General features: G+C 63.1%; 2 protein-coding genes across 2 annotated transcripts; one reads left to right on the top strand and one right to left on the bottom strand.

Moving 5' to 3' along the window:
* Positions 1 to 374: 374 nt before the first annotated feature.
* On the top strand, positions 375 to 13003 carry LOC123792708 (tyrosine-protein phosphatase non-receptor type 11-like). The gene is made up of 15 exons (XM_045798072.2): positions 375 to 431; positions 6374 to 6496; positions 7533 to 7730; positions 8425 to 8611; positions 8691 to 8810; positions 9030 to 9143; positions 9312 to 9408; positions 9665 to 9744; positions 10150 to 10305; positions 10541 to 10672; positions 11433 to 11584; positions 11689 to 11756; positions 11845 to 11993; positions 12067 to 12164; positions 12301 to 13003. Exons 1-15 carry the CDS (start codon positions 418 to 420, stop codon positions 12353 to 12355), a joined length of 1743 nt encoding a protein of 580 aa, XP_045654028.2. The 5' UTR covers positions 375 to 417; the 3' UTR covers positions 12356 to 13003.
* Positions 13004 to 13790: 787 nt separating this feature from the next.
* Positions 13791 to 15063, bottom strand: RNF223 (ring finger protein 223). Its single transcript, XM_087858449.1, has one exon. It carries the CDS (start codon positions 15030 to 15032, stop codon positions 14304 to 14306), a length of 729 nt encoding a protein of 242 aa, XP_087714575.1. The 5' UTR covers positions 15033 to 15063; the 3' UTR covers positions 13791 to 14303.
* Between the last annotated feature and the right edge of the window lie 3865 nt (positions 15064 to 18928).

The raw sequence follows: 18928 nt of genomic DNA, 5'->3' as shown, positions 1-18928 counted from the left end.
CCCCCCTCCCGTCAAGGAGGCCGTGCGGGAAACGCCTGCGGGCTCTGGGACACGCGGGGGGTGGGACCGATGAGCCCTTTATCACATTCGCGCGCCCCTGTGCGGAGGCGGCCGGCCAGGCTGGGGGCCACTCGGTCCCGGCCGCCCCGCGCCCTCGCCCTCTGAGCCCGGGACGCCCGCGTGAATGCCCTGGTTCAGAAGTTTGGCGCCCTCGAAAACTGCTGCTTTTATGTCTCGACTTCCATGACTTCCATGCGGTGGCGAGACGTGTAGACACGGCGCCTTTAAGGAAGCTCCGGGACCGGGCTCTGCGTGGGCGGGGCTCTGCGTGGGCGGGGCCCTCGGGGGCGGGGCCTTCTCGAAGTGGCCCGAGGGCGCGGCCGCCTGGACCCGCCAAGCGCCCAGCGCGGAGCAGACATGACCTCGCGCAGGTGAGCCAGGGCCGCTAGCTGGCTGGACTCCGAGACCCCTGGAGATGTGCTTCGGGCCCGACGGGCACCGACGGGTAGCGCCGAGACGTGCCCCCAGGCCCGACCTCCTGGCACAGACCTCTCTCCCCAGCCAGGGCCTGACGCCAGGGTCCCAGGCCCTCACCCAGGCGGTGAGGGGTGGGGGTGGCCTGGGTGGAGGTCTGATGGACCCAAACCCTGGGGAGCAGAATATGCCCTGCAGGTGGTGGGTGGAAGTGGCTGGAGCCTAGAATGGGCAGCAGGTGTCAGGGCAAAGTCAGACCCTCCCACTCTCCGTCCCCTGGACTCCTAGCAGGCTCCCTTCTGGCCCCGGATTTGTGTTCTGCCAGCTGTGGGGTGAGGCAGGGCAGGAGGCCTGAGGGGTCCTGCAGGGTCTAGTGTCCTCTGCTCTTGTCTTGGTCCCTTGACCCTGCCTAACTGCAAGGACCAGCCCTCTCTAGATGGGCTCATCTTTCCTCCAGACCTCAAGGGCCAGGTTTAGGGGGCAAGCTCCCTGGTAGGTGTGTGAGAGCCTAGGCAGCTGCAGGTCAAGCCAGCTTCCTGCCTCCATGGAGAGGGAAAATGGGAAGTGTCACAGGAACTGGGCCTTCCTGCCCTTCCAGCTGGATCCCTGCTCTCTGGGTATGTGCACACACGTGTGTGAGCTCAGACTCTAGCATGCATGTGGAAGACCGTGGGTGGTCATACAGGTGTGAGACACATATCACTGGGGGCTGGGCAAGGCCGGAGGTCACAGGGGGCATCACACTATGACCCTGAGTGACTTCCTAGATCCCTGAGGGGCTGGACGAAGTCTAGTCTTCGGGGCCCAAGGAGCAAGGTCCTTAGCCCCAGGCCTCCCCCCATCTCCCTCCAGCAGCACCTCAGTGACGAGGGTCCCAGGATCCCTAGGAGGGATGTAGTGAGGAAGCAACTAGGCACAATGGCGTCCGCCAAGGTCACAGGCCTTCTTAGCTCAGGAGTAGCGGAAATCAGTGGGATCTCAGGAACTCGTCTGTGATGGCCAAAATTCAGGGAGGAGGGGGTTTTGAGGTCTGGTTGGAATGACCCCTCAGACTCCCCTCAGCCTCACTCTTAATTATCCCCCAGGCAAGTTCTGGTGCTCAGAGGAGCCATGTCTGTGCCCTGTGCATGTGACCTAGCTCCAGCCTGGGAAAGCCCCGGGTGGGGCTCTGCCTGCCCTCGCCAGCCCCTCTCCGATGACCATCTGGACTGTCGCTCCTCTGGCCCACACCCCTAGGAGGCCTGGGCAGTAAAGTCTATGCCCCTGTGTCCACCCCCACCTCATGTCCCCTTCCTGTGGCCCCGTGGTTGTGGATCAGTGGCCACTTCCATCAACACTGCTCACCTAGGGGCCCCAGCACTGTGGGGCAGGGCTGGGTGTAGGTGCACTGATACTGATGCCTGGGAGGGAGCTAGATCCCATGGTGGGGTGTGGGCATGCAGACCCCCCTCAGGCTCACCCTCTGTTCCGGGGGTTGGAAAGGAATGTGTATCTCTGGTTAATTTGGTTCTAGATAAACAGGGTGGACCTTGGTTTAGTTTCCTCGTAGGCCAAAAGGGTCAGGGCCTGGGGCCTGGGGACAGGGAGATGGAGAGGGACGCTGCCTGTGCTCTAGGGTCCTCAGGCCTGGAATTCCAACCTGGAACCCTTCTCCACTGGCCTGTGGATTCCCCACCATCATGACAGTGTCTGCCCTGCAGGAGTGTCCAGCCCCTGTATCATGGGTGTAGGCATGTTGACAGGCCATTTGTGTGTCTTCCAGGGTTCCAGGGTTGGAGCAAGGCCACACAGGGAACTAGGCCAGTCGGTGGCCAGTATGGATTCAGGCTGATTGGTTAGGTGGCCTGGACTGATCCTGGGCTCCTGAGCATTGACTGGGTTCAGTTGGGCCTTGAAGGGCCCAGGCCTTGAGACCTGTTAGGAGCCCTGTTGGGGTGAACAGGGCATACTGGGCTCCCAACAGGGTATGCCTCCCTTCCCTGGGACTGCAAGGCCATGTTCCCAAGGCAGAGCTGAGTCATTGACCCATCACAGAGCAGGGAATTCTTTGGCACAGAGGTGACCCTGGGCCCTGGCACAGAGGGGGTGTGGGGATTGGAGATGGGGACTTGTAACCTCCCTACCTCTTCCCACCCCCTCAGCCAGGGGCAGCAAGCCTCACTGGCCTGCTGGGCACTCAGCTCCACCTCCAGGCCTGGTTGGGGGGATGTGAGGCCCTGCGTCAGCCTGGGATTCTGGAGGGCGGTGGTATTAGTGGCTGCCACGTCTCAGGATGCCCCACCCCTGGAGATTTCCACCTGATAGACCCAGTGGCAGTTTGTGGGGAGGAGAGGGGGGTGGAAAGTATGATTGAGAGTCCCTGAAAGGACAACAAGGTGCCCTTCGCCCCTCTCTGTGGCTTTGATTCTGGGCCTCCACCCTCTACCCCTGCCCCCACACTCTAGGCATTGCCCATCTTGAACTGGAATCTGAGGCTACTGGGGCCGGGTGGGGGGGAGGGGGCATCTGGGCACAGGATGTGGTTCAGCAGAGTAGGTAGCCCGTGGTGGAGGGGGGGTTAGAAGCTTTCTTCTGGGTTCCACTCCCCCCCCCCCACACTCCTGCACCACACTGTCTCATCATGGGTCCAAAGACAGCACAAAGCCATTGCCCTTTTCTTGGTGGCCTCGCCTACTCTCCTGTGACTGCCTCTGGAGTCTAGGAAGCCTTCCCCGGCAGCCTCACCTGCTGGACCACTCAACCAAAAATGGCCCCCAGGTCTGGCTCCCTACAAGCCAGCATGGGAGAGAGCGCAAAGCGCTAGGCTCAGAACATGTCCAGGAAGCGCCTGGATGGCGGTGTCCCCGATTCCCCCAGGGAAAGTGTGAACAGGCCTGTTGCTTGGGCTGGCTGGCCCCGGGCAGGTCGTCTGAGCTTCCAGGCCTCTCTGAATGAACACATGGACCCTGGGGAGTCATCAAGGTCAGATCTGAGCCTGCCCTCAGTGACAAACACAAAAGTATGTATGTGTCTATGGGCTGTTAACATGGTAGGGGCAGCCGTGGGGCTGCAGGGAAATGCAGGGAATGTGAGCCATGCCCAGCAAAAGGGGTTGGTTCTGGGTGCATTTGGAAGGGACACAAGGTTGCTGGAAAAGAGAGCACCAAGGGCTACAGGCTGGTGACCTGAGCTATGTGTGAGTAGTGGCCCCCTTCCCTGAGTGGGGACCGGGTAAAAGAGCAGGGCTTTCTGGGCATGGCCAGGAGTTTTAAATTTTGCAAATGTTAAGATAGAAATGTTGTTAGCTTTCCAAATAGAGGTGCCAAGAAGAGAAGTATCTTTGAGTTTGAAGCTCAGATCCCAGGTGAGGCTAGAGGTGTGGAAGGCACATGGACGTGTAGACACATGCCCCGCACAGATGAGGAGTTCTGACATTGAGAGGTCAGAAAGAGGGGGCCCAGCAAAGGATCCTGACCAGGTGAAGCAGAAAACCGGGCGAGTGTGGAATTCTGGAGAACAGCTGAGTGGAGCCATGCCACCTGGGTCAGTCAGATGCTGCTGGGGACAGAGGCCTGGCCGCAGGCCCTGGAGACAGATGAGCTGCCCGAGAGCAGAGGTCTCTGTGGGGCTGGAGGGCGGAGGCAAACAGATCTGTGAGGGCTCGGGCAAGGATGGGCAGCGAAGGCCAGCGCAGACCAGAACTTTCTGTGGTGGTGGAAATGTTTCCTACCTGCACCGTCAGCAGTCTGCCAGCCGCACGTGGCTCTCAGCAGTAAAATGTGGCCGTGTGGCCAAGGAACTGGGCTTTGATTCTGTTGAATTTGAGTTCATTTACATTCACATTTCACACATGCTACAGGCTGCTGCGTTGGACACGCAGATACAGACTGCGAGCATGGATGGACAGGCAGAAGGAGAAAGGACAGGCGCTGAAGGCCTGGGGCAAAAGGAGGCCTGAAGGAAGAGAAGGACCCGGAGGGAGAAGCGCCCAGGTGGCGTTAGACACGCGATCTGATTTCCATTCTAGAAAGATCTCTACAGGGCAGGATCATCCTTGCTCCTATCTCTTGGGTCAAATTTAAACCTGGGCCAGAAATTCCTGCCCTAATAGGGGAAAGAAAAGCTACTAGGGTAAAGAACCCAGCAGTTATGATCTTGGACATTGGCTCGTGCACAGCCCTGAGTGAGGGCCCTCCTGGCCGGTCCCTCTGGGAACCTGGGGCTGTCTCCGACCTCATGGGGGAGGCTGTGAAGGAGGACAGTCCCAGGGAGTCAGGGTTGGGGGCAGAGGTAGGCTTGCAGTCCCTCTTAGCTTGCAGCCCCCCCCTCCCAGTCCTCCAGCGACAGGACTCAGCCTGTATCGAGCCCCACAGTTGGCAGAAACTGCCAGCCACCCTGGCCATCCTCTCAGGGGCAACCTGTACCCCCACCATCCATTTACTTATTTGTTCTTTTTTTTTTTTAAGATTCTATTGATTTATTTTAGAGAGCACGAGCACAGGTGGGGGGAGGGGCAGAGGGAGAGAGAAAATCTCCAGCAGACTCCGCATTGAGCACGGAGCCCGATGCTGGGTTCAATCTCACGACCCTGAGATCATGACCTGCGCCAGAATCAAGAATCAGAAGCTCACCGACTGAGCCACTCAGGTGCCCCCTTATTCATTCCCTTCTTAATTCAGGTATATTCATTAACACCCAGGCACTGTTCTCGTCCCTGGGACACCGCACTAACCAGAACGGCTTCTGCCCTTTGGAGCTTAAATCCTTGAGTGGGAAATAGACAGTAAGCCTATAACATAGCATCTGTATCGAGGTGGTGACAAATACTATGAAGAAAAATAAACAAGGGATAAAGAATGAAAAGCGAGAGGGGTCTCCCAGCCATATGAATGTGGGCCAGGGGCACAGAGAACAGCTAGCACAATGGCTCCGTGGTGAATGAGCTCACGTGGGTGCAGAGCGGGGGCTGGGGAGAGCGGTCCGGGCGCGCAGAGCGGGGGCTGGGGAGAGCGGTCCGGGCGCGCAGAGCCGGGACTGGGGAGAGCGGTCCGGGCGCGCAGAGCGGGGGCTGGGGAGAGCGGTCCGGGCGCGCAGAGCGGGGGCTGGGGAGAGCGGTCCGGGCGCGCAGAGCCGGGACTGGGGAGAGCGGTCCGGGCGCGCAGAGCGGGGGCTGGGGAGAGGGGTCCGGGCGCGCAGAGCGGGGGCTGGGGAGAGCGGTCCGGGCGCGCAGAGCGGGGGCTGGGGAGAGCGGTCCGGGCGCGCAGAGCCGGGACTGGGGAGAGCGGTCCGGGCGCGCAGAGCGGGGGCTGGGGAGAGCGGTCCGGGCGCGCAGAGCCGGGGGCTGGGGAGAGGGGCCCAGGTGGAACGTACACCAGAGCCTGAAGACCCCGCGCTTGCTCTGGGAAGGCTAAGTGACTAACGCATTATGGGGGAAGGGTCCCTGGGCTTGCAGCACGTGCCCCATGAGAGAAGCTGGTGGCCGATACCACGCCAGGAGGAGTAGAACTGACAGGGTCTGCTGACAGGGCTCTGAGGGCAGGAAGGAGGCCCCAGGCGAGCCTGGGCACCGCGAGTCCCTCTGGCCAAGCTGCGATCCCTGGCGGGCCCAGAGGGACCAGGCACAGAGTTTGGTGGCTGGGGGTGTGTGCTGGAGGGTGTCTGTCCCACTCACCCCCACCCACCCCCCAGCTGTAGGAAAGTTTCTGTTTGTCTGTGTCCCTGGGACCCCATGGCCCCACCTCATTCCCCATAGACCTCAGACCCAGTGGTCACTGCCCGTGGCAGGCTGTCGGCATGGGGCCCACAACAGGCTCCGTGGGTGGAGGTTGGGTGTGGGCCGGGACTTTGGGTGGGGGAGACTGGAGTATGCTCAGTGTCACCCCAGCTCCCTGGGATTGCCAACTCTTGGTCCTCATTCCAGGTGGTTTCACCCCAACATCAGTGGAGTTGAGGCCGAGAAGCTGCTCCTGTCCAGGGGCCAGCATGGGAGCTTCCTGGCGAGACCCAGCAAGAGCTGCCCAGGGGGCTTCACATTGTCTGTCAGGTGGGTGAAGGGGGGTGGGTGCTGCAGCCAGGTGTGAACAGGCTTGAGACTCCAGGGGGCAAGGGATTTGAACACCCTGAGCTGGGGACAGGTGGGGATCGGTCTCCCCTGTCTTCCCAGAGGGGTGTTGGGCATTGTCCTGGGAAGTGAGGATCCCCGCTGGGGGTCGGACATCCAGGAATCAGGGTTTTGTGGGGTGTGAGAAGCCAACAGGTTGGCACAGGTGGGTGGAAATCTGGCATTCCAGACCAGGTGGCTTCTAGGCAGGAGGGAATCATTTAGAAGGGCTCAGGAAGGGCTCAGTGAGGTAGGGAGTTGGCAGGACCTCCCTCCTGCGCTCTGAGGAGTCTGGTGTGCTGGACAGGGGGCCTCAATGGCTGTCATTAGGATCCCATCTCCTGGGGATGCTGCCCACTGGGGGTCTGGCCAGAGGCCATGAAAGGGCCATTATGTGGGGAGGGGCTGCAACCAGCAAGTAGACAGGCAGACCTGCGCCGGCCCTAGATGGGAAGGGCTCAGTCTGTGAGAAAGAGTGGTGATCTGGGGAGGGGCTTCCAATAGGTCTCTAGATCTTTCCAGTCTCTCTGCTAAATCTGAGGCAGCAGGTGGGACTGAGGTTAGCTCTCAGGATGGACTTTTCTCACACTGGAGAGACCGAGGTCCTCTCCTGGGGCTTTCCCGATAGCTTCCCATGCAGTGAGGCCTGGCGAAGCTAGCTTGAGCGCCTGTCCCCGGTCTTCAGGAGCTCCCAGGCAGGTGGTCTGGGGTGAGGCAGAGCCCATCATGGAGGTCTGCTTTGGCATCTGCCTCCAGAACGAGGGGGAGTCAGACCTGTAGTCTGCAAGCCCAGGGCAGACTTCACAGGGGAGCGGTGGCGGTGGGGCTCGCACACCGGCTGACGGGGAAGGGGAACGGCAGGGCACGGCAGGGCAGGAAAAGCTCAGGGACTCTTCTGGAAGCTGAGGGTGGTGATGGGAAGAAGGGGGTGGTGGGAGCAGCTCCCCCCACAACAGTGACTAGTGCGCCTGCCTTCCAGACGCCGGGATGAGGTGACCCACGTCAAGATCCAGAACACGGGCGACTACTACAGTCTCTATGGAGGGGAGAAGTTCGCAACGCTGGCCGAGCTGGTGCAGCACTACACAGGCCAGCACGGGGGGCTGCTCCGTGAGCGCAGCGGGGCCCCTGTTGAGCTCCGGCACCCGCTGGGCTGCCAGGACCCCATAGCTGAGCGGTGAGCAGCAGAATCGACGTGTTTGTGACCATGTGCATGCAGGTGTCCAAGGGAGTGGGGGCTATTGGGCGTGGCCTCTGGGTTTCCTTTGCCCTCCATGGCTCGGGGTCAGGCTCAGGCACAGCTGCAGCCAAGTGGAGGGAGTGTCCTGCATGCCCCCCTCCCCAGGGTTTGGGGCCTCATTTCCTCTAGGTCCAGGGCACTGGCCACGGGGGCGAAAGTGTGCAGCGGAGCCCTGCCGCCAGTCTTATACCTCCCTCCTGCCTGGTGACTCCGGTGAGCAGTTTCCTCCAGGCTCAGTTTCCCTACCTGCACTGCTGAGACCTGAAGAAGCTGCATTTGCCAGGGAGGGGTCGTGGGTCTGGTCTGAGAAGGTGGCCCTGGCCCTCCTTGCTGGGGACCAGACTGCCACCTGGTGGCCACCCTGGCCCTGCAGGGCCCACTTGTCTTGCCTCCAGCCTGCCCGCTCTTGGGAAGGGGGAGAGTCAGAGAGTTGGGCAGGGCAGACTGAGGCTAGCCTGGGTGAGGGTACTGCCTGGGCCGTTGAGATCTGGGGGTCCATCTGTCTCTCTGTGTCTGTGTCTTGTCTTGGAGCCTTCTGGCTGCATGTGGGTCTGTGTCCCCTCACCTGGCGAGGCCATGGCCCCCGGCCTCACCTGGGCTCCCCACCCCAACCCCCACCACCCTGGGCCAGGTGGTACCATGGGCACCTGTCTGGCAAGGAGGCCGAGCAGCTGCTGACGGAAAAAGGACGCCTGGGTACCTTCCTGGTGCGGGAGAGTCAGAGCAAACCTGGGGACTTTGTGCTGTCTGTGCTCACACAGCAGCCAGACAAGGCAGACCGCCGGCCACGGGTCACGCACGTCATGATCCACTTCCAGGTGGGAGGTGGCAGCGGGGATGGGGGTGTGGCTCAGGGGAGGCGGGCAGCGGCCAGGCCCCTCATTGCCGCCCCCACAGCCAGATGGGAAGTATGACGTGGGAGGTGGGGAACAGTTCGACACCCTCGCAGAGCTGGTGGAATGCTACAAGAGGAACCCCATGGTGGAGAAGTCGGGGACAGTGCTGCATCTCAGGCAGGTATGCCTGGGGGCACATGACGCTTGGGATCCAGAGTGAGCGCCACCCCCGGTGGGGATGGCCCAGGGGACATTGGGACCCAGGGAAAAGGGTGCTAGGCAGTGCTGGGGCAGGGTGGCCTCGGGAAACGGGGTGGGGTCAGGGTAGCTGCCGCTGGGGGAAGGTGCTGTGGGGTCTGCTGGACCCTGCTGAGTGTGGACACAGACCTCTCCCGGCCAGCCCCTCAAGGCCACAAGGATCAATGCCGCAAGCATCGAGAGCCGAGTACAGGAGCTCAACAGGGCCACTGATGCCGGCGAGAAAGCCAAGCAGGGCTTCTGGGAAGAATTCGAGGTGCCCACTCCCCTAGCCACTTTTCACCCTCCCACAGACTCCCGTCCTTTGGGGCTGGGGCGAGGGCCAGCAGAGGGGTGAGGTTTAGGGGAGGTAGGATGGTCCTTGAAGGCTCTGGGGAAGGGTGGGACAACAGGCTGAAGCTTTCGCCCCCCTCTGCCCCATCAGATGCTGCAGCAGCAGGAATGTCGGCTCCTGTACCCACGGAAGGAGGGACAGCGGTTGGAGAACAAGCCCAAGAACCGCTACAAGAACATCCTTCCCTGTGAGGGCCAGGCTGGGGGCGTGTTGGGGAGCAGGGCCCCATCCGTTCCCTGTGGGGCCCACCTGGCAAGGAGGGGCCCTGTGGAGGTAGAGGCAGGGTGTTGTGTCCTGCCGCTGGTCTGACTTGCCCTTTTGCGCGTTCAGGGCCCTTCCTCCCTCGTCTTGCTCACCATGGGGTCCGCGGGCAAGGAGGCAGGTGAGGTCCATGTTTTCCTCCCTCTCCCCTGGAGACCTGAGCGGCGTCTTCCCCTTCCCAGTTGATACCACCCGTGTCATTCTGCATGACGTGGACGACAGCGTGCCCGGAGCCGACTACATCAACGCGAACTACATCAGGGTGCGTGTGCAAGAGACAGGCGTGTGTGGCCGGCTGCATGCATCGCCTAGCATGGACCAGACGGGACGTCTTGAGCCGTGTCTGGCCACACACCCGTCACCCTATCCCCCTGTTATGAACCTGGAGCTCCTGCTGGCAGCCCAAGAAGATCCAGGTGCCCCCATGATCCATGGACCCTGGCAGGACAGTAGACGTAGCTGGGGGAGAGGGGCTGTGGTGGTTTCCAAGGAGTCCTCGGAGTGGGCTGGACTAAATATGGGTCCTCAGCTCCTCCCTAGCCTAGGACCGAGAGGGGCTGTGTGAGCCACCTGGTGCTGCTTTGCACGTCATTTGCATAGACCTGCATTGTCCTCTGGCACTTCGAATCCTGGAAACAGTGGACACCTGGCCTCCACCCCCTTACAGAGTGATCCAGAGGAGAAGCCAGGTCATGGATGGGGCAAGGTGTACATCGCCACCCAGGGCTGTCTGCAAACCACAGCGGCTGCCTTCTGGGCGATGGTGCACCAGGAGGACACGCGGGTCATTGTCATGGCCACAAGGGAGGTGGAGCGAGGCCGGGTAGGAGCTTGGGCTTGACGGCCCCCTCCCCACCATGTGCTCATGTGGACTGTGTGCTGGTGGCTGGCCCAGTCTTGTTTCTCCTTCAGCCTTCAAGATGCCGTGGGGGAGTGTGGGTGTGTGTTGTGGGGGGGACTCTGGAAAGCCCCTGTGTATGCGTGTGCATGGGTGGGTCCCCACGGGGCACAGGGGCAAGGGTGCTGGGGGTCTTCCAGCAATGCACCCTCTCTCCCAGAACAAATGTTTCCGGTACTGGCCAGAGCTGCATGGCTGCCAAGAATATGGCCACGTCCGTATTTGCAACTTGGCTGAGTACCAGGCCCAGGGCTACTGTGTGCGGGAACTGCAGGTGTGGCGGCCAGATCAGGTGAGCCCAGAGGGCCACAAGACATGCAGGGCCAGAGTCACAGTATTCAGGAAGTCCTCAGGTCTGTGCTGGGAGACCCCACCCCCACCCCCACCCACGTGGCTCCATCCAATCCCACTGGCCTTGATGGTATTCATGTCCCTTAATCCAGTGGGCACATTCCTGGCCTGGGCTCTGCTGGGCGGTGCTCATAGGCAGGTCGCGTTCTCAACCTTAGGCCCCGGGTCCCATTTGCCTGGCTCCAGGGTGGCCTCACACCCACATGGCCTCTCCCTCCCTAATCTCTTCCTGGGCCACCTCAGCAGATGCAAGGTCCTTCATAGGCCCGTGGTGCCTATTTCTGTGGCAGGAACAGATCCCTTCCTGTCCCCTCCACCCCCACCTTGTCTCTTATATCTAACCACCTGGGGGCCCTGCAGACCCCTCACACTTGGCCTTTCGGCAAATAGAGGCCATTGTCCCTGAAACCTGCTCCCTCACCCCATTGCTCCCTCTCCCTTTCCCCAGGGGCCTGAGCCACCTGGGGCTCTCTGAGAGCCTCCAAGCTCTGAACCCCATATTTCCCTCCCATCCCCTTCTGCTGGGCTTTGACCCTGCTGGTGACTCCTGGCAAACCCTGCCTTCCTCCTCCCAGTTCATGCCCTGTGCCCCTCTCACCCTGGGGGTCACAGCAGCTGCACTCTGACCCTGCGGCCTGGCCCCACCTGGGATCTGCCCAGACTGGCCCGGCTCACGCTCACCAGCCCGCCCTGCCCAGCAGGAGCCACCGCGTACAGTGAAGCACTACCAGTACTTCGGCTGGCCAGACCACGGGGTCCCGGCTGAGCCCTCCGGCGTCCTCGGCTTTCTGGACGAGGTGAACCGGGCCCAGAGCAGCATGCCGGGGGCCGGCCCCATGGTGGTGCACTGCAGGTGCGGTCGGGGACGGGGTGGGCGGGCAGTGCAGCTGCAACCCGGGGCAGGGCCACGGCCTCGTCCCCTAAACCCGCCCCGGGGCTCCCGGCCTGTCCGCACAGCGCCGGCATCGGACGCACTGGCACCCTCATCGTGATTGACATCCTGGTGGACCTCATCCGCAGGCAAGGTGAGCCTCCCTGCCGACCCCGCCCCTCCCGTCTAGCCCCGCCCCGGCCCCCCGGCCCCCGCGCGGCCCTGAGCGCGCTCGTGCCCAGGTCTCGACTGCGACATCGACGTTCCCAAGACGATCCAGCTGGTGCGGCGGCAGCGCTCGGGGATGGTGCAGACCGAGGCGCAGTACAAGTTCGTGTACCTGGCGCTGCGGCGGTACATCCAGGCCGAGCAGCTGCGTCTGCGCGAGCAGGTGGGGGCGGGGCCGCGCTGGGGGCGGGGCCTGCGCGGACGTCACCATGGTGACCGACGGCCCCTCCTCCCAGCGCGAGGCGCCGGAGGAGCGCGACTCTCCGAACGTGGGCGGCGGGTCGACGGACCCCGGCCGCAGCTCTGGGCCCGTGTCGTCTCGGGCGCCGGCGGCGTGAGTCGGGTCGTCGGGGAGCGGGCCGCGGTCCCGGGGCGGGGGGCCGGGCGGTGTCCCCGCCGGGAGCGGGGTGGGGGCGGGCACGGCGCGGGATCCCGCGTGCGCGCCGGCCGAACCCTGTCTCCGTCCGCAGGACCGCGGAGGCCCCCGGCGGCGAGTATGAGAACCTGCGGGGCCTCGCGCGGTGAGGGGGCCCCGCGTGCGCGCCCCGGGTGGGGCCGGAGCCGCGCTGGAGGCTGGGAGCCGGCAAGGCGGGCGTGGTGTTCCTTGGAAGGACCGTGTTTAGGGCAGTACAGACTGGAGCTCGTCCCTGAGTGCTGGGCGAGGGGTCCCCGAGCCCTCAGACCCTCCCGACCTCGCCTGGACGCCTAGAAATGAGGGGGGGCAGTCGGGAGACCCTGGTGTCCCTGCCCTTCCTGGGCTCCCGGGTGAGGGAGGAGCGGAGGCCGGGCTTCCGGGCTCCGGTTTGTCTCTGGGGTGGGAGGCCACCAGTCACCACCCTCACAACACAGTGACCACGTGTGACCCTGTGTGTGCCACATGTTGGAGTGCCACGAGTGACCAGTGAGCAAGCGGCCAGTGTGTGCTGGCCAGCATCAGTGTTTCCTGCCCCCACCGCGCCCGAAGCACCAGCCCTGCTTCGGAGCTGCCCACAGTGCAGGTGCCGCGAGCTGCTCGCGTAAGCACGTGTGCGACCGCGTGCGTCTGGGTGAGGCTCACATGTGTGCCGGCCTGGTGTGTGACGGGTGTGGCGTCACTGGCGTGTAGTGTGTGCCCCTCCCACCACGGATGGCCCCTTGGCTTTGTGGTACCCTCAATAAAATGACTCGTTCTCAGTTCTGTGTCTTTGTCGGGGTCTGGGGCCCAGCTTCCCCAGGGTCTCCCTCCGCACGCTCCCCAGCCCAGCCCAGCCAGAGGCCCAGCTGGTTGAAGCAGGAAGTACTGGGCTTCGGGGTGAGGAGGCCGAGGCCTGGGAAGCCAGAACCAGCCTGGCCTCTTTTCACCACGCTAACTGGCAGTGCGGGATTCCTGGGGCCCATAGCAGAAGCCAGTGGGGGTGGCAGTCGGGGTTGGCAGGACTCCTGCATCCCTCATGCCGCTGCACTTGGCCCCAGGAGGATCTGCTGGAGGTCTTCAGGACCTTCAGGACACACCACTTGTCACCACTTCTGCTTCTGTGTGTCCTTAGGCCTTGGTTTGCAGGGAGTCAGTCCTGGGGTTCTGTGGCCCTGTTGTCAGGACTCTCAGCAGGGTTGTGGAGTCATGACTTCTTGGGGGGTCCTGCTGGGGAGTGTTGGAGGAGGGGTCTGGACCATGCCAAGGCCCCACCCCTTCCTGCCCACCCCACCCTGCTCCAGCTGCCCTCCCCCTCCTGGGGGAGCCTCAAAGTTCTAGGGGAGGGGGACAGGACTGCCCCAGCCTATCCACAGCCCACAGGGAACAGGAGCTTGACACCCTAGAACCTGGGGGCTATCTGCCCTAGGGGCTGCTGGGATTTCAATCCAGTGGGAGTGTCCTCTGGATTAAAGTCTCTGAGACAGGGGCAGGCCATGGCTCTTCCGGAAGGAGAGGCTCGGTGGTGTGGGGAAGAGGGCGCACAGGGTGAGGACCCCTTACCAAATGTGCATACAAAATAATTTATTTAAAAATGTACAGTTCAGGATGGGCACTGGAGGACTGGGCCTCCTGCTGCTGCCCTTTGTCCCTCTGGTCAGAGGGCATATTTAGCATCCCCACCCAATGGAAGGGGCCAGCCTTACCTGGGGAAGGAGCCGTGGGTGAAATGTAAAAATAAAATAAAGATGGTGAGCGCCCTCCCTTCTCAGCAAAGGGCTACTAATGCAGGTAATTCACAGTGTATGGGGAGGGGGCCTCATCAAGGCTTTCTGTCCATCGTGGGGGGTTAGGAAGGTGGTCTCTGGGGCCCATAGGAGCCTGTGATTCTTGGAAGCTTCAGGGACCCTTTTGTTTGTGCCGTCAGGATTCAGCCCCACAGAGTAGGGGGAAGGTGAGCTGAATGGCATATGGGGTCCTCGGAGATGTGGGGGCCCCTCCGGGCACCGGCTCTCAAAGCTGCCACACCTGTGACCCCAGCTGTGGGCCAGGGCCCCACACCTAGGGCAGGGGTGGCTGCGCCTAGTTGTCAGCCAGGGGCCCAGGGGAGAAGGCAGCGGCGGTGGTGATGGCGGCGGAGGGCCGGGGGAGGCAGCGCAGGTTCCCGGTCTTGAGCGCACACTGCACGGGCCAGAGCACCACACAGAAGAGCACGAGCAGCAGGGCCGTGACCAGCGCCACGCGCCTCCAGTCCCCACAGCGTGCCCAGCAGCGGGCCAGACGGCCCTGGCGGCGGGTGGGGCCCGGGGTGGGTGTGGGTGTGGGTGCGGTGGGCTCCGCAGGCTTGCTCAGGCCCACATCCACGCACACGAAGCCGGGCGCTGGAAGGCCAGGTGTGGAGGGCGGTGGGCGGCAGCAGAGCTTAGTGCCCTCCAGCCACACGGGCTCCTCCCGACGCAGGTGTGCGGGCATCCTGGCCTGCAGCTGGCGGCTGGTGCGCAGGGCGGGGGCCCCGGCAGCCGGCACAGCCGTGGGCTGCCGGCAGAACGGGCAGGGCACAGCCTCGCTGCCGGGCCGGCCTGTTGGCTGGGCGGCCGCCAGCCGTGCCAGGCACTCCAGGCAGAAGACGTGTGTGCAGGAGAGTTCCTTGGGCGTCTTGAAGATGTTGTCATAGCCTGAGAAGCAGATGGAGCACTCCAGTGGGGAGGCCACCTTCTCCGAGCCAGGGGTGCCGGGGGACCTGGGGCTGCTGGCCGAGCTGGGGGACCTGGGCACAGTGGCTGTAGGGCTGGTCCGACCAGGGGCTGGCATGGCTGTTTGCCACACCTGCTGGCTTGATGACAAGACTCTGAGCTGTGGACAAACGGAGAGTACCATGAGTGACCACAGGCTGCCCCTTCTCTGCAGTCTGCTGCTCTCGCCCTGGGTCTCTTTTGCCCGGCACCAGCCCCAAAGACCTCTGGAAGGGCACTGCCCACATGTGGGCAACTCCAGGAAGTCCCATCTGTACCAGAGTCAAGGTCCTTCTGTTCAAGTTGCAATCCCGCCCTCGCCCACCTCCTCACATGCCAAGACGGGGTGAGCATCCCGGGGTGCCCCAGGCCCGGCCAGCCCACAGAGGGTCTGAGAACAGAGGCCACATGCACAAGGGTGTCGTGCTGACCGTTCAGTGGACACCTCCTGCTGGCTTGTCCCACCTGGCAGTGCCACCTGGGCATCAATAAAGTCGACGACAGTGGCCCACAGTACTTGCTGTTGATGTCTGGGCTCTGCCAGGCTGGGCCCAGGTCATGGAAACACAAGAGCCACGGTACAAAAAGGGCAGCTCGGAGGGTGGAGTGACTCAGCCAGGGTCACCTGGCCAACAGGTCAGCAGGACCTGGGCTCGCACCGGAGGAGTGTGACTCTGGGTCAGCTGAAGGGGGTTTGAACATGGATCCCATCATGGGCACCTGATTTGGTTGGTAGTCACCCAGTTTTCAGGCAGCTGTATGAGGGTGGGGGGCCAGGCCTGGCTGGGTGAGGGTCAGGACTCTGTCTGGGGGCCAGGGTGAGCTGGTAGGCTGCGGGAAGTTGAGGAGGGCCTGAACAGGGGTGGGGACCAGTGTCCCAAGTTTGTTTCCCAGCCTCACCCGAACCTGTAGGGCCAGCTTGTCTGGCTGGTGACGAGGGCTTTCTGCTGGCCCTCAGGACCTAGAAATGCACCCTAGCCTGAGGAGCCAGGGGTGGAGGAGCCCCAGCCATCCTCTGGGATGACCCACCACCCTGCAGGGTCACACAAGCACACGGCTGCCGTCCTCCTGACCCACTCGCATTTCCAAGGAGACCCTGCCTCTGTCTCCCTGGCGAGGCTCAGGTGACCTCCTGCTGACCAGGGCCCTGTCTGGCCCACCTCTTGCCCTGCCACATGGGTCTGGCCTGGAGGAGGACAGGTAAGGAGGACAGTGGACAGACCCCATGGGGCCCAGGAGGACCCGCCGGAGGTGACCCTGACCCTACCTCGCTGGTTAGTCCAGGTGCGCGAGGGCAATGACTTCGTGGTGATGTGTCGCGAAGGTTTGGGTGAGTCACAGTGACATCACTGTGATGTCACGAGTGCTCCCAGCATTGCAACATGAGATGTCACCACATTTTGAGACAATGGTGGCCACAGGCTAGGCAGCAGCCTCAGCACAGTCTGGGGGGGACCACAGGCTAACCTCCTCCAGGCCCGTGTGCCCCACATAATCAGTCCCTTGGCACTGAGGTCCCGCCCCTCCTCAGAGGCCCCCACCCCGAGCCTGTACGAGTGAGAGGTGAGTGCCAGCTGAGCCGGCCTTACCTGGGGGCCGGGGGTCGTCAGCAAGGCCTGAGCATGGTCCCCTTGGCTGGGCACCGCCAGGCTGTGAGGCTCTGAGCTCTCCTGTCCGGCAGTGTCTGCTCCCTCTCCTCCGGGCTGGGCCAGCCTGTGCCCCACCTGGCAGGTGTCCCTCCACGGGGCTGGCTGCCAGCAGCTGTCCTTCCTGGTGGCACTGGTCGGGCAAGCGTGCCTTCTGCTCTGTCCCAGGTAAGCGGGGCTCCGGGGGGTGTGCGTTCTTCCAGAAGCAGAGTGCTGTCCGGAGCGGGTGGGAGTTCTCCGCGTGTTGGCTTCTGGCAGGTGTATTTATACACTGGAGGTCATGCAGGCCAGGGGCGTGGCCTGGGGCCTCGGGGATTGGCTGGTCTCCCGTCCTCGCCCTGGCAGGCTGGGCAGCGGAGGGCAGGAAGTCAGAGGTGAGAGACCAGAGCCTGGGGTGAGGCTGGGGGGTCAGTGTAGGCTTCCACAGACTGGGCAGGTCTGGGGGTGCTGGATGCCTGGGTAAAACCTTCCCCTGACAGCCCCTGGAAGGTTGGAGCGCCATTCCAGAAACAGACCCACTCACTAACCCTATTTAAGGCCCCGGTGGAACCTGAATGCTTAGGGGCCTCCCAGAAGGGCCCCTCCAGGGAGCACCCCCAATCTCAGCCTAGCTTGTCACCCCCCACTTCATCCACACAGCCCGCTTACATGCAAGCGCCACCCCAATGTTCACCACCGAGGGGACTTCCTGCTCTGGGTCTAGGGAGTCGGGGGGGGGGTCAGGGCTGGGCACCCCCAAGGGGCGGAGTCGGGGTGAGGGCGAGTCAGGGATCAGACTGGCCACAGGACTTGTTTTGGGTGAGTGTCTGCTGGGGGCACCCTCAGTTACACACATGGGACGGGGCCCTGGAGCCCAGGGAAGCCCCCAACACAGCCAGGGGGTCTGGAAATCTTCCTGGGCGAAGGGGTAGTGGCTTCGGCCAGTCAGTTTGGGACCCTTGCAAACCCCAGGACCAGCCTATGCAAAGGCCTGGGGCGAAGGCAGGGGGTCTGGACGGAGGACGTGGGGGCGGGGGCTGGGGCTGGGGTCTAGCCAGTAGGGGGCTTGGGCCCCTCACAGCCATGTTGCAGCTGTTCCGACAGCAGGAAGCCTACCAGAGAATCCAGCTCGTGCAACGAGGTGTGCTGGCTGCCAGGGGAGGGGTGCTCAGGAGGAGGTGGGGACCGAGAAAGGGGGCTGGAGCCTCCGTGTGGGGAGCTGCTGTGTGGGCCAGGCCCAGCTTGTGCATGACAGGGTTCTGGTTCACAAGGGGATCGTGACTCGGGGTCACATGCTGCCTCCAGGAAGTGTCCTCTGTGCCTCGGCTCTGGGAACACCCTCCTGAGGGTTCCTGGGAATATCCAAGTTCTGAGGTCACTTGAGCTCTTCAGTGGACAAGTCAGTGCCCAGAGGCAAAGGGAAGACCTGAGGAACGTGCCGTCCGGGGCGGCGGCCAGGCCTCACTGCACAGGAGCAGAGCCCAGCCCCTGGCTCTGGGGTCTTGGCAGCTTGGGACCTGGCGACCCGCCTGGTCCCCGCACCGGCTCCTTCTCGATCCTGGCGGGTGGGCAGCGGTGCTGTGTGGGTGCAAGGGCTGCACGTGCTCTCCGTGCACTGCAGGTTAACCTGGCCGTGTCTGAGCATGAATGCGTCTGCCCAGGTGCAGGCTCCTACACACGCAAGGGGAGCATGGCTTTCCGTGTGCGACCACACGGCCCGGGGACTCGGCTGGGGAGAACACGAGGTCCCCAGTGCGCACCCTACCCTCGTCCATTCATGGCTCTGAGATGTGCGGGTCCTGAGTCCCCAGGACACCTCCGAGTTCTGGGCTGGACACAGAAGTTGTCCTTGGCCAGGTGAGAGGACTGTATCCACGGCCCACTCTGGCTGTGGTCCCCCCACCCCGGGACTGGGATAGAATGGGCTTCAAACCCCGGGTGCTGCCAAGGACACACAGAATGGCCACTGCATGAAGAGGCCCTTCAGGGCTCATCTGGGGCTGAGCCCCCCACCCACGCTTGCCCAGTGCTGGGTGATCTGTCGGCGGCTGTGCTGCCCCACCACCTGGAGATGACGATACGCGAGAGACTGGGACACATCCAGGCTGCGATTCCAACGTGGGCAGAAACCGGGCCCCGGGCTCTGGACGAGCTCGGCATTACCCTACGGGCATGAGGCAGCCCAGCCGGGACACCCGGTGGACTCGGCCGGTCCTGCCCTTCCCACGCCCAGGACTGAAAGCCAGGTTCCCTAAGGTCAACTGGTGGCCCCTCTGCATCTCACTGTGGCCAGCTCCTTCTGGGGTCTCGTGCCCCGGCTCCTGACCAGGACCTCTGCCCTCACGTCACC

Source organism: Ursus americanus, chromosome 33 (assembly GCF_024610735.1).
Source record: "Ursus americanus isolate L20-20 chromosome 33, mUrsAme1.1.p, whole genome shotgun sequence".
Lineage (NCBI taxonomy): Eukaryota > Metazoa > Chordata > Mammalia > Carnivora > Ursidae > Ursus > Ursus americanus.
Note: the sequence above shows the minus strand (reverse complement) of the source record. Positions and strands in the feature narration are given on the sequence as shown.